Genomic DNA, 21,076 nt, shown 5'->3' with positions numbered 1-21,076 from the left:
ATTTGAGTTTTCAGAGTGGGTTTGTTTTGTTTTGTTTTCTCAGAACCAGAATCTTTGTCATTGTAGCAATGAAACTACAATAACAAAGTAGTTTTATTAGACTAAATAGAGGTGCAGTTCTGTCAGTGCAAAAGAAGTCAGTCACACAAATGAATAATCAGTATGTATCATGTATATTGTATTCTATTGTACTTGATATAGCTTTACTTTTCTTTACACACACACACCTATTTTTTTTTTTATCCCCTCGGTCATCCTCTTCAGTAGAGGGCGCACTACCGTAAAGCGTATACATAGTCGTGTTTACGTTGAACTCCTGACGAAATGATTGGCATCTTTTATCTCGAACCGCATTACAAATCCTTTATCTCTTAGCCAATCAGGTAATTACATTTAAGACATGTAGGCGGGACCAAAAGCAGCCGTTCAGACGCTCTTCATGTATCTGTCAAGTGAATTGGGTCTGTTTTTTAAAAGCCCGTGTCAACAGTTGCGTGCAAAGCTTAATTTGATATTTCCAGTTTGAAGCTGTAGATTTTGGTGTTTACTGATCTTCCCACTCAGGTAAGGCGGAATTAAATTCTCTGCTTGGTTAGCTTGGATGCTAATGCTCATTCACAGTGTGGCCGGTTGGCAGCTCATTGCTGCCACTTGCGGACGTTTTTCCTTCTGATTTGCGATAAATTCAGCGACATTATTAACGGCAGCCCTTTGTTGTGTGTCTCATCAGTGCTTCTCCCGCTAGCTTCGGTCCTCTGAGGCAAGTTTTCAGTGCTTCTGTGCTCTTATCTCCCCGCAGCGGACACCATGGGTGAGGTGGAGCTGTCCTGTCGCGCTTACGTGAAGATGTACCTGCACGCCTGCCTCTTTCCGCGCTGTAGCATCAATGGCCTGCTGTTGTCGTCCAGCCCGACAGGTGGCGCTGTTTGCGTGACTGACTGTGTCCCGCTGCTCCACTCCCACCTGCCCCTGGCTCCTATCACCCAGCTGGCCCTTACACAGGTGCTCACAGGTGTTTTTCTTCCCTCACAATTTTGTTTAATAGCACCACAGTCTGGAGCTCTGATCCTGGAGAAGCAAAAAGACCTTAAAGACTCCTCGTGATTGTTTATTGTGAAGGCATAAAACCCTGCAGTCAGATATTCTGGACCAAGCTACCAAGTTATTAAGAATTTATAACTTGCATCAGCATTAAATGAAGTTTAAAAGTGGCGGTGGGTGCTCTCCTCCTTCCAGGTGGATGTTTGGTGTTCACAGACTCAGCAGAGGATAGTGGGATATTACCAAGCCAACGCCTGCGTGTCTGATAACAAGTGGGTTTCCAGAGCTTCGTGTCACTAAAGAGGTTTTCATTTGAACCCTGTTTTTTGTTTTGAGATGCGGCAAAGCTGCACATTTAGCTTTTCGTACCTCATGCAGTAACACTTTACAGCTCAGCACATCTGTCTAGATGGGAAAACCAGCATGAAAAGGTTATTAAATAAAAAATAAAACAAGATGTAAAAGACATTTTAGTTAAAATTTTAAAAAAAATCTGAAATCATACAGAAACCTCAGTTCAGAAAAGAGATTAAAGGGCTACCTTTTGTCAGTTTTCAAGCACTAAAGTTAGCTTTGGAATGAATAAACTGGATCCTCATACATATCAAAATGATATTCTCAAGAAAAATATGGCGTCCTTCTGTAACTTTGCGGCTTTGGCGGAGGCGTGTGGTCTCAGGAGTTTCTGTTTAACATGTTTTTATGTTTTCTACTCGGCAGCCCGACACCGTGTGCGCTGAAGGTCGCCGATAAGATTGCAGAGCAGTTTGACAATGCAGTTTTATTAATGGTAAGAAAAACAGAAGTAAAATTGTTTCATCGGCTGTCTCTTACCTGCTGGTTTAACCTGGACATAGTTTTTTATTGCTGGTAAGCAGGCTTTCAGAAATAAGTTAAGCTTAGCTGTGCTGTCTGTTTAATAAAGTAGTTCAGGATGATTTTTTTCTTCTTACAGCTCGATGGCAGTAAGATGTCTCCAGACTATCGGGTTCCTCCCATCGTGTTGTACGAGCGCAAAGACTCAAGATGGATACTCAAAGACAAACACACGTAAGAGCATGAATGACCAGATCCCAGCAAACTGCACGTTTATGTGGGACACGCTGTGAAAGCTGAGCAGCACGTCTGTTTTTTATTTTTGCGCCTGAATTTTGCCTGAAAACCACACTCACCTGTCCCTTTTTTCCTCTGTCCTGTTCAGGATAATGCTGAGACAGTGGGAGGAGACTCGGGCCATAGCGAGCCAGATGATGGAGTCAGGTGATCAAACGCTATTGGTGGATTTTGACAGCCACCTGGACGACATCACAAAAGACTGGACCAATCAGAAACTTAACACCAAGATAGAGGAGCTCGCCTCGCCGGCCAACGGAAACATCTAGACTGAAGAGTAGCATCACTTTTTCTGCACAAATGTGATTTTTACAGAACAACGCACACTCGACACCGAGTTTAAGGAGACGTTTATTTTTTTCCAAGTGAACAAGGACATATATGCATAAATAACAATATTTACATCTTACTAGTTTCCCGCCCAACCCCAGAGTGTGCCTTGTGGTCCATCTCAATACCCTGCTCATTTAAAGGACACGTCCACCTTAAAGTCCTCCTCTAACACTACTACAACATATAGATATATGTTCCCCCTCTTTCCCTTAGTTTATGCATTAGTATGATTCCAGCAAACTATACATGAAACAGGATGGACAAAAGGACAAAAATGCCTTACAATACTAAAATCCTGCAGTAAATACCAAGCTAGATGAAGCTCAAAATATTTGTTTTTCATTAGGTTTGATTTAAAAGGAACTCTTAAGTTTGTGTTTTTGACTTTGGGAAGACTTAAAGTAATATATTTAAAATAAAATGGGGGGAGGGGGGGATACATCCACCCTTTAACACCGTGCAGATGTGTTTGTTATGACTTCAATGCCTCGTGCAGGCACTTATACTGTAAAGAACGGGTTAAATAGAGATGTGAACTTGAATGAAATTACAATTATAACAGTTGACCATTCAAATAAACTCCCTGTCAAAGTTTATACTGTTTAGTGTCTTTATTCTGTGTTGTTACCTTAAATCCTCAATTAAAGCGTGTTTTTGCAGCTGTTCTTGTTATTTGCTGTTCAGCAAATACTGCCAAACTTCTGCAGCAGGTGCTACAAAAATAACATGTGTCTAGAGGAAATTTCTTCTAAATCATGTTAATTTCAGGAAAGAGGAACAATGTGTTGCAAGTTCGGGAAACCTGCCTTACAACGTGTCAAACTGAGGCTGCCTTGCACTTTCAATAAGCCAAATATTCAGAGCTTCTCCTCCCTGTGTTCACTGCAGAACTTTTGTATTGAAATGTGTGTTTTGTTCTTCCTTCACAAACCCCCAAAGAAAAGCTGAAAGTTTAACTGTTAACAGGCATTTAAAATGATTCAAACGGTGCAGCTGTCTAACAGCGCACAGTCATGTGACTTGGGCGTGTTTCTCACTGTAAATGGTTAAAAAATAAATGCGCTGAATGTGATATTCCTGACTGACCTGCTCCAGGGTGACACGCTCCTCCTTTCTCATCTCCAGTTTCAGTTTTTGTCTATTAAAAGACGACCATTTAAGACACATTTGTAAAAAAAAAAAAAAGTGTACTTGTGTTTTTAACTACAAAACCCTAATGGTATAAAGGGTTGACTTGACGGCAATATAGTAAAGATAAAGGTGCTTTACAAAACAGTCTACTGAACTACTGCAGGCTATTATGATGCTTTTTTCCCCTTTGATTGTACAGTGAAACTTCTATCTAGTCTTGTGGTATAAACAATTTTCATCAACACAACTTAAGCAGCGTCTACAGTACTAAATGGCTCCACCCCCAATCCCTAACCAAAACAATAGACTTATAATATCTAAAACGACCCAGTAGTTAACGAGAGGAATTTACAGGAAGAGGATTGGTCAGCTCTGATCGGCATGCTGCTTACATCACATTCTGAGATGCACGAGGAGTATAAAAAGCTTCTAAGTGTTGGCTTACATGTAGTGTTACCAGTACACTAACTAATATCTAAAATGAAAAAGAAGGTGCACCCCAAAACTGATATTAAAGAGGACCTATTAATGCTTATTTCCAACTCTGTTTTTACTCCGGGAGCTTTGCATGATTCACAGTTCAAAATAAGTCCTATTTGTTTTACAGGACGTTTTGCAGCAGCGTCAAAAGGTGCAGTTTCTTTAATGGCCTGTTGAGGCTGCTGGTTACAAAAGGGAGTCAATCCCCGTGTTAAAACTCTCAGCTCACCTGAAAGCATAAAAACAGCCTGAGACAAAAAGTATTTTAGTCTGAATGGAAAGTTTCTCCTGTAAACGCGATCCTTTGTTCTCTTAGCATTTTTAGCATTGTTGATGCTATTGTCTGATAAAGAATACAGCCTGCTGTGAGGCACAAGTCTGTGCTACGGTTTCAGTCACTCCACCCTCTTATCCAAATGCTCCTCCCTCTTCAAGCCAGCTTTTTTTCTGATTGGCTGCGCCTCTTAAACAGCCCTCACTGGAAACAGGAGCTGCAGCTTCCTGTTTCCAGTGAGGGCTGTTTCTGTGCTAACGGTCAAAACTATGTGTGTAATATGACAGTATTGGGTAAATCTACTCTTGTAGACTTTTTTCATATGGGTTTTGACCACTGTGGCAAAAAATATGGAAAAGCAGAATAGGTCCCCTTTATATTAGTTCACCATTTGATTTCCTATTTCTCTTAAATGCTATGCATCCGTTTCTGTGCAACGTGTTTGGGCAATATGAAAAAAAACCCCAATTACCACAGAAAATAACTGCAGGTTCCTGTTTTGATATCTTATTATAATCTGTCTTAATTAGAATAATAAAAGAAAAAATTCCTTCTAGCTGTCGGATTTATAATAAGGGGGAAATGTGTCTTATTTTTCAAATGCCACCCATCAAAGTGCTTAGAAAGTCCCGCAGCCGACGCTCTCGTTGGTTGACGAAGGCACCGTGACGAGGTTCAGGGTTATTTCTCCCAGCGGGGACTGGCTGGCCAGAGACTGGAGGATGGTGATGGATTCAAAGATGGACTGAGCGTTCTGTACCTGCTGTTCTTCCCACGGTAGAGTGATCTGCAGAGGAAAGAGCAGTAAAGGCAGTTTTTACCATTTACTGAAATCAGACGGACTGAGCGTTCTGGACCTGCCGTTGTTCCCATCGTAAAGTAATCTGTAGAGGAGAGAGTAGTGAAGGTAGTTTTTGTTAGTTACTCAGATCTCCTGTGTTGGAGCTGCGGATTTCTCCACATTTAAAGGTCCCTAAAAATGAATTTGAAAACTGGTTTTAACGCTTCCCTTTCAGCTGATTGGCTTCCCCTCACAAGCAGACGGTTTGAACAGCATGTGGGGGGGTTTCTATGCCTGATATAACCAGTTATGAGGGCTAGCCCCTCTCTGACATCACAAAGAGCCAAAAATGGGGCATTCAGAGCAGTGTGAACCCTGAGCTTTTGGATGAGGAGTGTGCAAGTCCACTTGCAGGGAAGAGGGCACCAGTTAAGCACAGGTTGTTACAGAAGAATAAATAAGTTAGGTGTCACTAAAATCACATGTGAGTAACAATCGCAGCAGCTGAAGGATGATTTAAAGGAAACTCGTGTAGAAAAATGAATACTGGTGACAATTAAAGGACAAAGAAAGGAAACTTTTCTCTAGTTACAGTTTTCAATAATCCAGTGTGTGGTTTACCTGAAATTCCCTGGAAAATCCCCACCACAGAACAAACATACTGCTGAGTGTGTGTGGTTTACCTGAACAATGATCAGCTTTTTGGAAGGGTCCTCTGAGTCACTCAGCTCTTCTCCAAAACACAGGGTGAAGCCAAACTGGGGAGGCTCGCCGCCATTTGTACGGAAGTGGTCCAACTCTGATGATTGAGGAGGGAAGGGGGGCGGGTGTTTGTTAGCACTTCATGTAAGTTATCAGCTCAGGGCAACAAACAGCCCTGCAGTGAATCTTTGCTCATGACATTTAAAATCAAGATTCCAGATGGACAATTCCAACCAAAAACTAAAGTTTTTTGAAGATTGGACCTTATTATCACGAAAACTCTCTAAAATTAAAAAATAACATGCACTTAACATTGATTTTTCAGTCTTAAGCAGCGCTGCCAGATGTATAATGATGTATAATGTTTCCAAGTGTGGGAGGATTGATTGCCTGCTACGGTAAAGAAAGAGCTGAGAATGAAGGGAAAGCAGCTGATTTACTGCTCGACCTGCATTCCTACCCTCACCTATCGCTACGAGTTATTTGGGAGACGCGTATTCCCAGTGACGTACCAGCCTGTAACACCGTTCAGGAGCAGCCCTCCACTTCACGTTGCTGAAAACTGCACTATTTTTAAATGTTTTTATTTTTTCCTGTAGTCAGGTCAAGCTGCACAGAGCAGGTAAGGATCGCGACAAGTCAAACACAGAACTGAATTAGCAGCTTTTCAAAATAAAAGATCCTGAACACCCTTAGTTTAAGAACAAAGCTGTGTTGGAGACACGTAAACGGCGTTCTCCTGGAGTCAGACTAAAGCTGCTGCTGGGTATGGCATGTGTCCAAATGGGAGGATGACATGCTGCAGAGATTATGTGTATCTGCTGTGTTTGAAAGGCTTCTGCATTTCCTCAAAGGAGAGCTGGACAGGAAGAGGAAGACGTGGGCATCTCTGGTTAGACTGCTGCCCAGACGAGCACCAGGCAACGGTTTTATCCAATAACAAGACATAAGGCAATTTGATAGCAGTGTTATTATCTATCGTGAGCTAACCACGTTAGCAGTGCATTAGAGCAAAATGATCCTGGATGTCCCGTCAATTATCCAATCACAGCTGCAGACTGGCGCCAAACCATGTTTTGGTGGCAAAAACACACTTAGTTCATAAAACAGTGATGGCAATGAGTCTGTGATACTTCAGTTAATAAACACTAATTCAAAAAACTAAAGACATATTTTGATTAAAGTCCTGGTGAGTTCCTTTTTTCCTGCAGAGTACATATTAGCATTCAAGCTCTTGCTGTGATAACATCTGTGTGATAATTTGTTCTGCAGCATCTGGCAGGGCTGTTAACAAATGTCAGCACGCTCATTTCTGACTCACGTTGCTTGAAGATTTCTTTATTGAAAAGGAGCACCGGCTCTGTGTTCCTCTCCATCTTGTGCAGGTCCGGCACGGTCGTGTGCGGCCCCGTCCAGAACACCCGCCCCTGGCAGAACCTCTTGCCGTAAACTCCCTGCTGAGTGGAGGTCAGCACCACCCCTTTCTCCATGAAGGGGAGCAGGGTGAAGAGGGCCTGCAGCTCCGGACCGGCCGGCAACGTGGAGGGCGGCTCGGGTAGCGGGATGCGTGGGAACCTGGCTTTCAGGACGAGTGGCGTGGGGGGAATAGGCGAGGAGGGCAGGTACGTTATCCGCACATCGGTGCCCTGAATCTGACGTTTGAGCACCTCCTGTCCTAAATAGTAAACGGCCACATTGAAGGAGTCCTGGGCTGTAGAGATGGAGACAGAGGAGTCGTTATCTTCTCGAGACAACAAAAACACACTCGGTGTTTCACAGCAGGTCGTGACTGGGTTCATGACTCTGAACCCAGCATATCACAGCCTGCTCAGCTGTAAATGCTTTATTACCTCCTACAGGAGCGGTCACACTCTCCTCAATCCGCACGTCCAACCTGATCTCATCGACCGCTGAAGGGACAGAAAACAGTTACATCAGCGGCTTCTTTTGGTCGCCTGTGAGTTTGATTTGTTAGTTGAAATGTAAACACATGATGAAACAAGAACACAAGGTTACACTGCAGTAATCCATTTGCTTCACAATGTGTGTGTGTAGGCTTGTATGTTACTTCTTTGTGAAGTTTGTTTAGTTTTTACTGCCTTAACCCTCTCGAGGCGGGCGTTGCCGATTTGCAACAGTTAAAAACTAACAACCTGATTACCTGAGTGTTTTTACTCAGAAGTACCACTGCAGGACTTGGTTGTGCATTAGCAACAAAAGAGTTCATTTGAGCCTGAGAGGGTTAAGGAACAGCAGACCTACACAGGGTTTTATGTTTTTAGTTTCAAGCACACTGATACTTGTATACGTGCTATGACATGTGGCGTATAAATAAAATCACCCGACCCAAGGTCAGCGATTCGATTTCTCCTCGGACATGACCTGATTTCAGAGGCAGCGACAGACCTGCTCGTCCTTGAAGTGCAAATATGATTTTTACAAAGCAAAGACTGTGACTGCAGCCTCACAGGATCACAGGACTTTTAGATCCTCCGTCAAACTCAAAGCAAAGTTTTCTTAAAGTGTGAAATATGCAAACTTATTTCCACCAGTGAAAAAAAACTTTAAACCAATTTTTGTCGTTCAAAGTTTCACGTTGTTATGTCTCTCAAACTACTGATGAAATTACTTGAAACTGAGGTAAGAACTTGAAATTCGAAAATCAAAATTTTAGGTTATTGCGTGGACTCAATAACCTAAAATTTTGATTTACGAATGACAAAAAAATACTTTTTTTCCAGTGGTGTAAACAAGTTTCTGAGATAATATTTTAAAAGTGTGGGCAAGAGGCGAAGTCTTCAACAGTGTGAAATGGAGAATTAACTCATTGTTTACATTTGAGGAAGCCGGAGATCCCGATTCAACTTCTTTTAGATGGAAAAGAGAACAAACGTGAGGGGAAATCATAGGATACTCCTCGCATCGCTAACTCTATACATAAGAAAAACTCCCGATTACGAAGAAGTAATCAGATTACAAAGACAGTTAAACTCACAGTCCGTCTGAATGAAGGTGGGGCACTGAGTGGGCTCCTCCGTCTGGACGGGGCTTTCGTCGACAGACTGAGAATCAGACAAAAATTTAATCAGTATTTATGAACTTCAGTTCGGTTCACTTTAATTATGCTGTTTATGCTGCGCAGCTTTTAAGTCACTGTTAATTTGCCTCTCAGATGCTCAGATTAGCTGAGCTCCAGCAGGCAGGAAGGAATCATTACACCAACATCTATAATTCAAACTACACAGAAATGGCAAACAGCATTTGATACTGCAGGACTTTGATTCGCTATCAGATGCTCTCCTATCTCGGAGCAAACATTGAGGCTAAAATGACTCGGCATACGCCCCACATCCTATAAACCCACCAGCTGAGACGTGGCTTCTTCCCTCTTTATCTGTTTGTCATCACTGGCGTCGTCGCTGTCTGAATCGCTTCTCCTCCTTTTTGACCTCCTGGAGGCTTTTTCTCTGCTCTTCTTTACAGGCACCACCACACCTAAACGCACACAGAGGAAACACTCGTCAAGCAGCTGAAAACAATCGGCTGTTTTTACTTTTGAGTCGTTTTAAAGCTCTTCGGTCTCATTGCTTCCACGAGAATTTTACTCATTTGGCAAAATAAAAAGTCTTTGATTAAATGTCCTCACAGGAACTAGCAAACAAACAGCTCTGCAGATGTTTATTTTATTTTCCATGTAATTACCAAAATAATAGCCAAAGATTAACTCCGTCAGGCTCCGTCATGTTTGTACTTTGACCTCTGAATGGTGATGCACAGGCAGTTTATGTTTATAGCAGCTTTAAAATACGACAATAATGCAAAGTGAGTCGCACTGGTCTTCTGCAGCCCTTTAAGCGCACCACAAAATTCGTTTTACAAAGTCTCATGCTGAGAAAATGAAGAAAAGACACAGAACAGATGGATTTACTGACATTTAAATCAGTTACATGTGTTTTTGTCAGTACTTCCCCATGCTATCTCACCAGAGTGCCACCTTAATTGATGGGGAAGCATTCGATGGTTTGAGCTTCCCAAATGTCGGGCTTTGTTTTTCCACTGGTCCTAGTGCCATGAAGTGAATATTTAGAGATTTTATAAGTGAAAAAGTGTAATGATCAAATGATTACTCTTCAGTTATGAATCACTGGCTCTGGTCATTGCATGCATGAGCATAATGTACATAACTGTGGCTACAACAGGCTGCAGGAAGAGCCAATTCAGCCTTATTTTAGTAGCTCTGTAGATGAAAATGAAGAAAAAATGTACACCTCCTTAAATGCCAGGATGCACATTTAACATAAAATGTTATTTAGCCTAAATCCTGCAAGGCTGTGATTGATACTTTATGTGAGAGCGCTGCCACATGTGGTTGGCACCCTACAGCAGGGATCACCAACTCCAGCCCTCGAGAGCTACTGTCCTGCAGCTTTCAGACACATCCTTGTTCCGACACACCAGAATCAAACAAATGGCTTGTTATCAGGCCTTGATAAGAGGTAATCCAGCCAGTTGATTCAGCTGTGTTGGAGTAGGGATGCATCTAAAAGCTGCAGGACAGTAGCTCTCGAGGGCTGGAGTTTGACACCTCAGCCCTAAAGCATGATGATAAATCTCTATAAATAACTGGGGGCTTTTATTTTGTGAATCTCACATATTTCCTGAGGACTGTGCGGTATACTGATTGGTGCCGTTCTGCCTGAAGAACTTTCTACTACACCGTTTCACACAAGTGCTTTTTTTGATGCCTCAGACGCGTCTTAATCTTTCGCTGCATCAACCCGACACGTGGGTATATTCCTATCAAAGTGTGCATCAGGTTACGCGTAGATTGCCCGCTGAAGCCTAATTCAGGAATCAAGTGTCAGTGTATCACCCCAGATGACTTTAACATGCAGCCTGGAGGACCCAGGCATCACATTGCAAACCGCCCAAATAACAGAGATACCCACTGTGCCTGCTGAGCCCCAGCTGCTCGTGTCTCTTTTTGTAAATCTTGGGGACCAACCAGTTTATCGACTGACAAACTGACCGTTTATCGAAAACATCTGTGAGCAGCAGCCCTGATAGCAGTAACTAAATCAGTATTTAGCAGCGCGGTGGCCGGATACTGTGCAGAATTTGCATGTTTCTGACAGCGACGCTCCAGTTTCTCCTGCTATCAAAATGAAATACGCAAAGTTAATGCACCTTATCCTGACCTGGAGCAATTTTACAAAACAGATGTAAATTCAAAGTGTTTTAACTTGCTGATTAAATGAAGGTTAAATAAAGTAAAAATAATTAATCTGAACCTGGTTAAGCAGCAGAGGACAGGTTTAAACAGTTAAAATATACAACTAATAACTTTAAGGTCAAGTATGAATTTTATAAAAGAAGTCAGACATCTGGAAAGAAAGTTACTGGTGATTTTTTTTGGCTTAAAATCAAAAGCAGAAGTTTTAAAATATATTTATTTTTGATTATAATTTTTTTAAAGAGACGATAAGACACAGCAGAACTACACACGATGATTAAAGGAGTCAAAGGAGCTTGCAAAGAAAAGCGTCTGGACTTCTTTGAGTTGCTTGAAGACGTTTCACCTCTCATCCGAGAAGCTTCTTCAGTTCTAAGGTCAAATGGTGGAGAGTCCCAGATATAAACCTAGTGGGAGTGTCCCCCCACAGAGGGACAAAAGGACCCCCTGATGATCCTCTAATCGCCTGAGCCAAGGTGTGAAACTGGGTGTGGGTCCCAATCAGCCAGGGTTTCGAGTGAGTTCATTGTGAAGCCTGGCCCCACCTTATCATGTGATTTCCTGAGGTCAGACGGCCCAGGATGTGAGTGGGCGTTAAGGCGTCTGGGAAGGGATCTCAAAACTGGATTATAGATGGCAGAGAGTTGGTGTCGTAAACCACCGCCTCTGTTCAAAGATGGTCGCTCACAGTGGACATAGATGCTTCTTTCACTCCTCTTTCAAACCATCTGTCCTCTCTGTCCAAAATGTGAACATTGGCATCCTCGAAAGAGTGACCTTTGACCTTTAGATGCAGATGGACTACGATGACCTGGATGACTGAGAACCTTCACAAACCCAAAGATTAAAAGAGGAACTTCTTTCTAAGTATTTTCCTTCTCCATCCATCTCCATCTCTGTCATGATTTATAGGCTTTTATTAACGTGTGTTTAATAATGTCCGTTTCTCTGTTTTAACATGTGACTGATTGTGTTGCATGTCTTGTTTACTTTTTAAGACTTTCCAGTGATTAAAATAAAATCTAAAGTAAAGAAAAGTTGAAAAAAAGTAACTTAAAAACAGATAAAGTTCACGCAAAGACCAAAGTGCAGGAGATTATCAGAAGAAAAGAATCCAGGTATTTCTCCCTGGAAACAGACAAACATCAGCAACACAACGAGAGCAGAGGGCACAGCGCAGCTTTAAATACCCTTCGGCCTACATTTAACATATTTGTTTGGCACTTTTATGACATTAAACAGGCAAAGCAGCAGAAAATAGGTCAAGAGTCAACGGGTCCAAAAGCACGGCCACTTAAAAAAAAAGGTGTGAGAGAAATAAACAGCGAGAGGGCTTAACGCTGCAGAAAAGGTGGAAGTGGTGATCAGACTAACCGTGCGCTAATAGAGATGAAAGTTCAGCAGTTTCTGCAGGCACATTGTGCAACATTTACTTTGCAACACCCAACGCAGCAAAACCTCCATTTTCTCATCTACTGTTAATCTGAAATCAAACAGAAATCCTGTGAGCGGCCAGCACCCACAGCAGATGAACACACACGTTTATATGTAATATGTTTACATTCATTTCTCTGATGTAAATAAAGGTTACTCTAATTATTTTAGTGAATCAAACCTTTAAAAATGGAGAACAATGTCGACCACAACAACAAAGAAAACCTAAAATCTGAACATTTGATTACCCTTCCTTCAGTTCTTGCTTAGGTTTGCTTCGGTGTCACTCATTCTGACATTTCAAATTATATTATATTAAAAATTTTCTGCTAGTTTTAAAAAGTCTTGCAGGGACGAGCAACTAAAACCAGCTGAGTATTTCTGATGGTCTGTGATGTCCTGCTGACAGATTAAATATTCAACTCTCTCAAACAGAGGAGCTATTAAGCTATAAACCCGGCATCAGCCTTCAGCAGCGGCGATGCCAGCCCTGCTAACAGTCGAGCAAAACTGTAAACACGTTACCATCAACCGTGGGAAACTTTTAGATCCAATTTTTCAGTTCGTTCACGTTAATTGTCGAGTTTGTAGTTAGTGATGGTGGGCTTCTGGGTGTTCCTAATATTCTGACCGGTTCATGTATAATAGTAATAGTTTAATCCAGTATTTATGAGGTGTTATGATGATAAAGAAAAGCTGAAAAAATAAGTCTTTGTAAAAGCAGAATTGATGGCAGAGCTGTTAGTCAAGTGCTTGGTTACTGTAGCTTTCAGAATAAAAGCTACAAAGCTCCTCCACATTAAGAGCAGAAGAAACTGACTAACTGCATTTACTAAAAGTGAGAGGAAACGAGTTTTAGTTCATCTTTCCTTAATCTTCACACGATCTCTGAGATGTAACCAACCAATCGACGCGCTGGATCTGTGCGCCTGCAGCCTGAAGAGACAGACGCAGTCGTCACGTGCTTCCTGAGGTTTCTGCTTCTTAGAAAAAGAGCTGCTGCATTTTGAGACATCGCCGGCCTGCAGTTGCTCATCTCACCCTACACTTTAATGAGTACGCACAGGCATGGCAAAGCACGTGAATTGTTTTTGCTTCTGAATCAATAACTGGAACAGTTTTAAGTGGCAGCCAGACAAACATCCACGACTGTTGTGAAACTGTTTTGCAAACAGAATGGGTTTGTAGGTTAACCCCCATCATGACTAAATACGAACCCTGAGGAGCTACAAGTATTCCCATACTACCTGCTTTAAATGAGTTCACCAGTCTGACTCAGAGAGGTCAAGATTAAGTCAGTTTATTTTTTGGCTGTTAAAGTGACGCAAAGACTGTGGCTCATTATCTTGAGATAAAAATCCAACCTGGAGGAGGGAAGCTGAGCATGTGACTGTGTGAGTGAGTGCAGGTCTGCCCTACATTACAACTGAAATATCAGTTTACCTGCCACGATCATCACAGGCTGGTACTATGCAGCAGGATTTGAGGCTTATCGTGCTAACTTTGTGTTTAACCCTGGATGTACATTCTTATAAGGGTGGGTCACGTCTTTTTGGCTCAGTTACATTAAGTGAAAATAGGACATGAACATCGTGGCTGGGAAAAATTGGTGGTTGCCAGGCGATTGCACTGAATTTTTTTGCATCTGCTCACCAGAGGTTCCAATAACCTTAACCTCTGGGATTTTAATAACTGTAATAACAAGGCGATTGCACAGATCACCTGGTGGGAGGCAACCTGTCTCCAAACAAACAGTCAAACAAACAGTTTTCCATGTGATCACCGTCTTAATGTATAACCACAGACAGACTGCCAACGTGCTGCAATCAGACTGAGTCAGTCTGGACCAATGAAGGCAAATTATTTGTTACATGACTCTTTGCAAGAGAGGAAATGATTGCACACAATAACACAGATATTGTGTGTAAATGCCAACTTGACCCCATTCAGTTGTAAACTGATTGCAGACTGACTTCATCACCCACTGACTCAAGTGGTTGCAGATACTTCAAAGCAGTGAGATTGCACATCTGCATGTCTGCAATCTCACTGCAACCTTCTTATTTGTGGGACTCCAGCATCACCGGGCCACAGTGCCATGCTAACATATGCTGCAAACCACACCTGCTCCAGATAAGAGATCAACGCATACCGGCGCCCACCACTTAGTGACCTAACAATTCTCCGAAAAAGGGGTCACCACTTCCTGACCCCATTGTGTAGGTAGAGAGTCTGTAGTCTTAGAGACCCTCTTAAGACTCTGATGGCTCAGAGATGATATCAAATACGCAAAGTTTATACTAAACCAGGGAGCCTAAGCTGCATGCTAGCTGATCTTGTATAAAATTTTCAACAATTCTGAAAAAACTATAAAACTATCTTACATGCTCTACAGAAATACCTTCACCAAACCTTCACATTGATTTAAGAGTAGTTTAGATCAGCGGTCTCAAACCTTTTTTGCGCCACGGACCGGTTTATGCCCAACAATATTTTCATGGACCGGCCTTTAAGGTGTCGCGGATAAATACAACAAAATAAAACTAGTACCGGTACCGAAAAAAAGAAAATTTATTCATAACACACGTGAAAAGACCCAGGAAAACCGAGTAAACGATAAAAACGATAACAAAATAACGCTGAAAACCGATAAAAACCCTGAAAACTATACATTTCACACCTGAGCCTCAACTCTCGCGGCCCGGTACCAAACGACTCACGGTCCGAGGCCCGAGGGGTTGGGGACCGCTGGTTTAGATCTATTCTTCATCATCGAGCAGGGATACCAAGAACTTTGACATTCAACATTTTTGCCAGCTTTTCCAGTCTTACTGACCTTTTAAAGCACATATACAAGACTTTTTAACACTACACTCTTTCTCTCACGCTCACTCCCAGCCTGCCTCATTGCTTTCGGGCTGTATTGTGTCTTAAACCTACTGAGAGTTTTCAAATATTGTACTTTGTCCTTGGTTTTGTAAAACAAGGCAGGGGTGCTGCTTTGAATTCCCGCCACAACAGGTCCTTGTGCCATCAGGACTGAAACCGGGCTGTTCGTGTTAGACTGTGAGCTAATAAATCTTAAACAGCAGTTATTTTTAATGAAATACAGATGTCTGAGATGGAAGACATCTGAGCCAGTGAAGTGTGAACACCAACTATCAGAGCTCTTACGGAAAAACATCCCATTTCTACCCTGGCAGAAGATATCATGGTTACATTAATGAATTCAGCGTCTTTACACTGCATATTCGGGCCTCGCCTGGTCTTCACATGATCTTCCTGCCTCCTGTGTCCTCATGTGACCCACTGGGAAGTTTTGGGTTGACTTAACCACCTTCGTGTGACCACGAGACTGATTTTGTCATTGAGGTTATCAGGTCTGAGGTAAGTCAAATGCTTTGCTGCTGAGGTATAACTAAGTCGTACTACGACCTAGCCAGAGCATGCTGAGTAGGTACGTCAAGCCTCACCTTGCTCGCTGATGGGGACCAGGCGGTACACCTTGTACGGTTCTGAGATGTCCAGCTGGGCTCGGTCCATCACCTCCTTAAACTCAGGACTCTTGTTGAGGGCGCAGCGCAGACGGGTCTTCCAAGCGGCCGGGTTGTCCTGGCCCCCGTCTGTCAGCTTCCCCTTGAACTCTGCCCACGCCTGGGGAGGACAGCGATGGCGATCTCAGAGATTTAAAGCACACAAGATTTGTGGCATTTAAAGCAAATCTTGAGAATTTCAAGAGCTACCTTGAAGATCGCGGCGTCTTCGTCTTTGCGGAAGTCCTGTTTCCCCGCGTGCTTCCAGGGGATGCGGAACATGGTTTTGGCCTCGTCATCCCACACCAGCCCCGGATATTTGCCACTGCTGACCTGAAACAAACCAAAAAACACAGCAAAGTTAGAGAAGCTTAGTTTTCCTGAATTTCCCCTGAACCTGAATAACTGCAGACATAAATCAGGGCTGCTAACCAGCCACCTCTTCTGCATGTCTTTGTAGAAAAAACACTTTTAGATTCACTAATACTGCAGAAAACACAACATCATCCACCTTTAAAGCAAAAATATGCAAACTTTAGTGTTCTGAAATGATCAAATCTGACAATTGTATTGTTTTTTTATTATTTTTTTATTATTAAATATGATATTATTTATTTTATCGTTTTTGTGTCACCATAAATTATTTATATCTTTACTTTGGGGGAATTTGACCTGTCTCTCTCTCATCACCCTTAATCAGTCACAGCAGATGGCTGGCCCTTCTTGAGCCCGGTTCTGATGGGGGTGTTCTTCCTGTTAAAATGGAGTTTTTTCTTCCCACTGTTGCCAAGTGCTTGCTCAAAGGGGGTCATTTGTTTGTTGTGGTTGTCTCTGTATTATTGTGGGGTCTTTACCTTACAATATAAACCAACATGAGGCGACTGATGTTGTGATTTGGCACTATATAAATAAAATTGAACTGAGCATTTTTATTATTGGACTCTACTAAAGTAGCTTTGCATTAACAGTTCAGAATAATCCTTATTTATCTTATATCGGGCCTTGATGCGCCCCATTAATTCATCCTATCTGTAACTAGCCGTTTTAGCTCTCTCCAGGCTAACTCTCTTCTGATTTGCTCTCTGTGACCTCATAAAGCTCCAAGAGTGGAAGGAACTGCCTGAAACTGAGTGTTTAGAGCTACAGTGAAGCTTGCACTTGCACTGATTTCACTTATATATGTCAGAAAGCAAGAAAAAGCAGAACACATTCACATAATTGGAGCAATATCTGTTTATTTCTTAACCAACTAATCTAAAAAATAGAAACTTGATGAAAGTGCAGCTGAGCTCAACTTCAGCTGATATCACTTCTACACAATACACAGAATTTTGTGGCCTAAAGTCAAAATCAGCTATTTCCTGATATTCAGTTTATGACTTTAGTTCATTTTTAAGGGTTTAAACTGTTTTATAAAAATAAAAAGTAGCAATAAGCACCTATAACACATTTATATGATAGTAGAAACAGAAAAGTGCATTTTTCCACAGCTGACCTACAATTTGCTTAAGCAGATTATACAACTGCAGCTGATTTTCTAACAAGAGAAAAGTTAAACTTTTGCTGGTGTCATTTTCAGCCCCATAGTTATGAATATATGTTTGTTAGTGACCTCCCAATCACCCTTTTCCTCTTCCTGTTTCCCTTCCCTCCCACCCCACTCTTTCATTTGTCCTTACCCTCTCCCTGTCTCCCTCTCACACTCATGCACACACACACATACACAGCCACACACACCTGCTCGACGATCCAGGAGCGCAGTCTGCGGGTGGAGCGCATTCTCCCAGCTGCCATCGCTGCTTCTTTAAAAATGCTGTAAACACCGCAAAGTTTCAGGGCCAGCGGCAAAACATCAACACAAACAACTTCGATCAACTGCCCCGACATGCCCTCTTACACCCACCCGCCTCACATTTTATAATAATAGCACAGCTTCACTCTGGGCACATCAAAAACATCCAATATTAGACATAAGAAATGTGTAAAAATATGAATAAACGTCGATTTGCTTTCGCGTAAAATGCCAAGTTCAAGCCTCGTGTTCAAGCCGGGTCTTTAAACAGAGCCGACACACATTAAAAAAGAAAAGAAAGACAAAAACTTTCTAAAATGAGGTCTTTTTTAAATGGAGTCTGGTCTGGAAACAACAAAGCAGCTGCAAACATCCTCCCACCGCCGCATGTTATATTTATAAAAAATCAAATATAGACGCTAAGGTGTTAAATTAAGGAAGTTGATTTGAGTTTCGTTTACCTCGGTTGTGTTTCCTCCGCGGTGCCTGCGGACTGACTGTCTTCTCCTCTTCAGTTCTGCGGCTCAGTCTATGAAGGCGCTCCTTTTCCCCGAAGTCACGTGGTTTTAGAGAAAGGCTCTGCTAGCCTGACACCAGGGGGCGAAAGTGAGCACACACAGAGACACAGTCAGGTCCCTGAGTATGTGCACAGTGGAGAGTGGAGATGTGACCGAAGTGCAGACTTTCACCTTTCATTCAAGGGGATTGGAATAAATATTCCATTACCTGTTTAGGAATGACATTCAAAGGCTCTAAAATAATTGGACGATAAGTAAGAAGCAGATTCATGGCCAGGTAAGGCCTTGTTCCTCATTGCTGCATGATAAATAAAGCAGATATATGAGCTGGAAATGAACTAATCAGCCAGGAACACGCAAATATCCAATCAGCCAATCACGTGGCAGCAGCTCGGTGCATTTGGGCATGTGGACACAGCCAAGACAACCTGCTGAAGTTCAAACCAAGCATCAGATCAACAAAGAAAGGTGATTTAAGTGACTTTGAATGTGGCGTGATTGTTAGCTTAAGTATTTCAGAAACTGCTCATGTGATGGGATTTTATCACATAACCATCTCTAGTGCTTACAGAAAATGATCCAAAGATAGGAAAAAATCCAGTGGGCGGCAGTTATCTGGATGAAAATGTTATGTTTATGACAGACGTAACATGTGTCACAAATGTCAGATCATCTCAAGCTGGTTTCTTGAACATGACAATGAGTTCACTCTACCCAGTGACCTCCACATGCACCAGACCTCAGTCCATTAGAGCAACTTTGGTATGTGGTGGAACAGGAGATTCACATCACAGCAGCTTAGAAAGCTGCAGCTGCTGTGATGCTATCTTGTCTCTGAAAGTCTCTGAAGCATGTTTCCAGCACGTTGTTGAATCTACACCATGAAAAATCAGGTATTAGCAAATTACTGGCAAGTTGTACTTAATAAAATGTCCAGTGAGTGTATATTTAGATTGATTTTTGTGTAACTTGTCCAGACAGTCAAACAGTTATACAAGAGTGTAGTTAAAGGTCCTTAGATCTTGTTTTAACTTGTCAGCATAAGCGTAAGTTTCTACCTTGTAATAGGAATATTCTTGCTGGGTCAAAATGATGTGATAGTATTCATAAGGCATATGTTTGACATGTTTTTGGCAGATTTCAGGCCAACGAGTCATTTTTTGGCAGAGGCAGTGCGATGCCTCAGGAAATGTTCTGCTGGGAATTTGAGTCAGTTAAGTTATTTTGACACTTTCCACCTACCTAAGCAGTGTTTAGGGTCATGTTCATCCACAATCATCATGGAAACAGTATTCCCCTATGGCTGTGGTCTCTTTCAGCATTGTAACTGCTACAAAGCAAAAAATGGTTCAGGAATGGTTCGAGAAGCACAGCAACAAGTTTGAGGTGTTGACTCGACTTCCAAATTTCCCGGATCTCGATCCAATCAGGTATCTGTGGGACGTGCTGGACAAACAAGTCCGATCCATGGAGTGAACAGTTGGCAGCAACATGGGGACCAACACAATATTAAGCAGGTGATCATAATGTTACACCTAATCAATACATATATACTAACAGCAGAGATAATATAAACGTTCAATGATGTTTTTTGACTGAATGATTCATTTATTCTTTATTCTTGTGCCTTTTTTCCTTACTTTTAGGTACTTTTAATAAGAAAATACCAAATCTCCAAACAATCAATTCACTGTAGTGTGTTTAAATTCAAGTAAATATTCTTTAAACCCTCTGAATGGTTATCCTTATCCTTAAAGTAAAACAAATGAATCTCACTGAAATACAATCACAGAATAATAACTAACATAAGATGTACTTTACATTTTAAATTTAAAAAGTTATTTTTTGTGTGAACTTTAAGTCTTAGCTTGGACTTTTTTCTTTGATACGCCTACAGGGTTTCTAAGTAGCAGTGCTGATGCATTCAGGAAAAAGAGGAAATCTCATCTCCTTACACAAGTTTGTATCATTTCTTTACACTGTAACCTGTAATCTTGTTGTTTACAAATGTAACGTTTAAATTCTCATTAAAAACAACACTTTAAAAGTCACGTTTGGCTACATTAACTTCAGAAGAATGTATTAATGAAAACACCACAACATCTGTCAAAACATTAAGGACATCAGTAACTCCACTTTTGTTAAAATAATCATTCTGTTTATTGAGATGATTTTCAACCTCATATCCACCCATCGGTTATAAAGCAGAAAAAAATAGAAACTCTCAGACAAAATGTTAAAGATTGAAAAAAAAAAAAACATTTTGGTTAATAAATGTACATTTATTCTGAAACAGACGTTTCCATTTTTTTAACTGGATAAATCAAACTGAGAGTTTATTACATCAAGAGCCAGCTCCACACCCCAAATTATTTCCTTTCAAATATTAAAATTTGTGCATCACTGCTACCTAAAAGGCACCAAACGTGAGAAAGAAAATCACAAACGAATGATTTTTTAAAACCCATTCCAAAGGTTGATCTCCTTCAAAATAAAACAACAATTTTCAAATACATTTAAAATAAAATAAACATGCTAATTAAAAACAGTCTGAATCTAGAGAGGTGTACTACAAAGAGAGATAAACTGGTTAGTTGGGCATGGCGAGCTTTAAGTCAGAGTTTTCACTGTGATGAACGTGGATCTTTTAAATGAACGTGAACCCTCAAAGTGCTTTTTACTACAAGCCTCATTCACTTCAAGCACACACA

At 41.5% G+C, this 21,076-nt stretch overlaps 2 protein-coding genes across 2 annotated transcripts; one reads left to right on the top strand and one right to left on the bottom strand.

The window, feature by feature from the left end:
- The first annotated feature begins 386 nt into the window (after window positions 1-386).
- Window positions 387-3,083, top strand: emc9 (ER membrane protein complex subunit 9). Its single transcript, XM_085172066.1, has 6 exons — window positions 387-564; window positions 800-1,002; window positions 1,237-1,313; window positions 1,762-1,831; window positions 1,997-2,091; window positions 2,243-3,083. The coding sequence occupies exons 2-6, from the start codon at window positions 808-810 to the stop codon at window positions 2,421-2,423; spliced, it is 618 nt and encodes a 205-aa protein (XP_085028192.1). The 5' UTR covers window positions 387-564; window positions 800-807; the 3' UTR covers window positions 2,424-3,083.
- irf9 (interferon regulatory factor 9) lies at window positions 2,478-18,441 on the bottom strand. The gene is made up of 10 exons (XM_085172063.1): window positions 18,309-18,441; window positions 17,793-17,868; window positions 16,266-16,388; window positions 15,996-16,176; window positions 9,220-9,350; window positions 8,851-8,917; window positions 7,706-7,765; window positions 7,177-7,566; window positions 5,837-5,952; window positions 2,478-5,159 (listed from the first exon to the last, which is right to left on the bottom strand). Exons 2-10 carry the CDS (start codon window positions 17,847-17,849, stop codon window positions 4,992-4,994), a joined length of 1,293 nt encoding a protein of 430 aa, XP_085028189.1. The 5' UTR covers window positions 17,850-17,868; window positions 18,309-18,441; the 3' UTR covers window positions 2,478-4,991.
- Between the last annotated feature and the right edge of the window lie 2,635 nt (window positions 18,442-21,076).

The sequence above is a fragment of the Neolamprologus multifasciatus genome, chromosome 9 (genome assembly GCF_963576455.1).
Source record: "Neolamprologus multifasciatus chromosome 9, fNeoMul1.2, whole genome shotgun sequence".
NCBI lineage: Eukaryota > Metazoa > Chordata > Actinopteri > Cichliformes > Cichlidae > Neolamprologus > Neolamprologus multifasciatus.
This window is presented reverse-complemented; position numbering and strand designations above follow the sequence as displayed.

Excerpts from the sequence above, each read along its gene's own strand:
- emc9 (XM_085172066.1), top strand. The coding sequence starts at position 808 with ATGGGTGAGGTGGAGCTGTCCTGTCGCGCTTACGTGAAGATGTACCTG. Across the intron at positions 1,003-1,236 it reads CCCAGCTGGCCCTTACACAG|GTGGATGTTTGGTGTTCACA; the intron begins GTGCTCACAGGT and ends TCCTCCTTCCAG. Across the intron at positions 1,314-1,761 it reads GCCTGCGTGTCTGATAACAA|CCCGACACCGTGTGCGCTGA; the intron begins GTGGGTTTCCAG and ends TCTACTCGGCAG.
- irf9 (XM_085172063.1), bottom strand. The coding sequence starts at position 17,849 with ATGGCAGCTGGGAGAATGCGCTCCACCCGCAGACTGCGCTCCTGGATC. Across the intron at positions 16,177-16,265 it reads AAGACGCCGCGATCTTCAAG|GCGTGGGCAGAGTTCAAGGG; the intron begins GTAGCTCTTGAA and ends TGTCCTCCCCAG. Across the intron at positions 9,351-15,995 it reads GGTCCCCATCAGCGAGCAAG|GTGTGGTGGTGCCTGTAAAG; the intron begins GTGAGGCTTGAC and ends GTGTGCGTTTAG.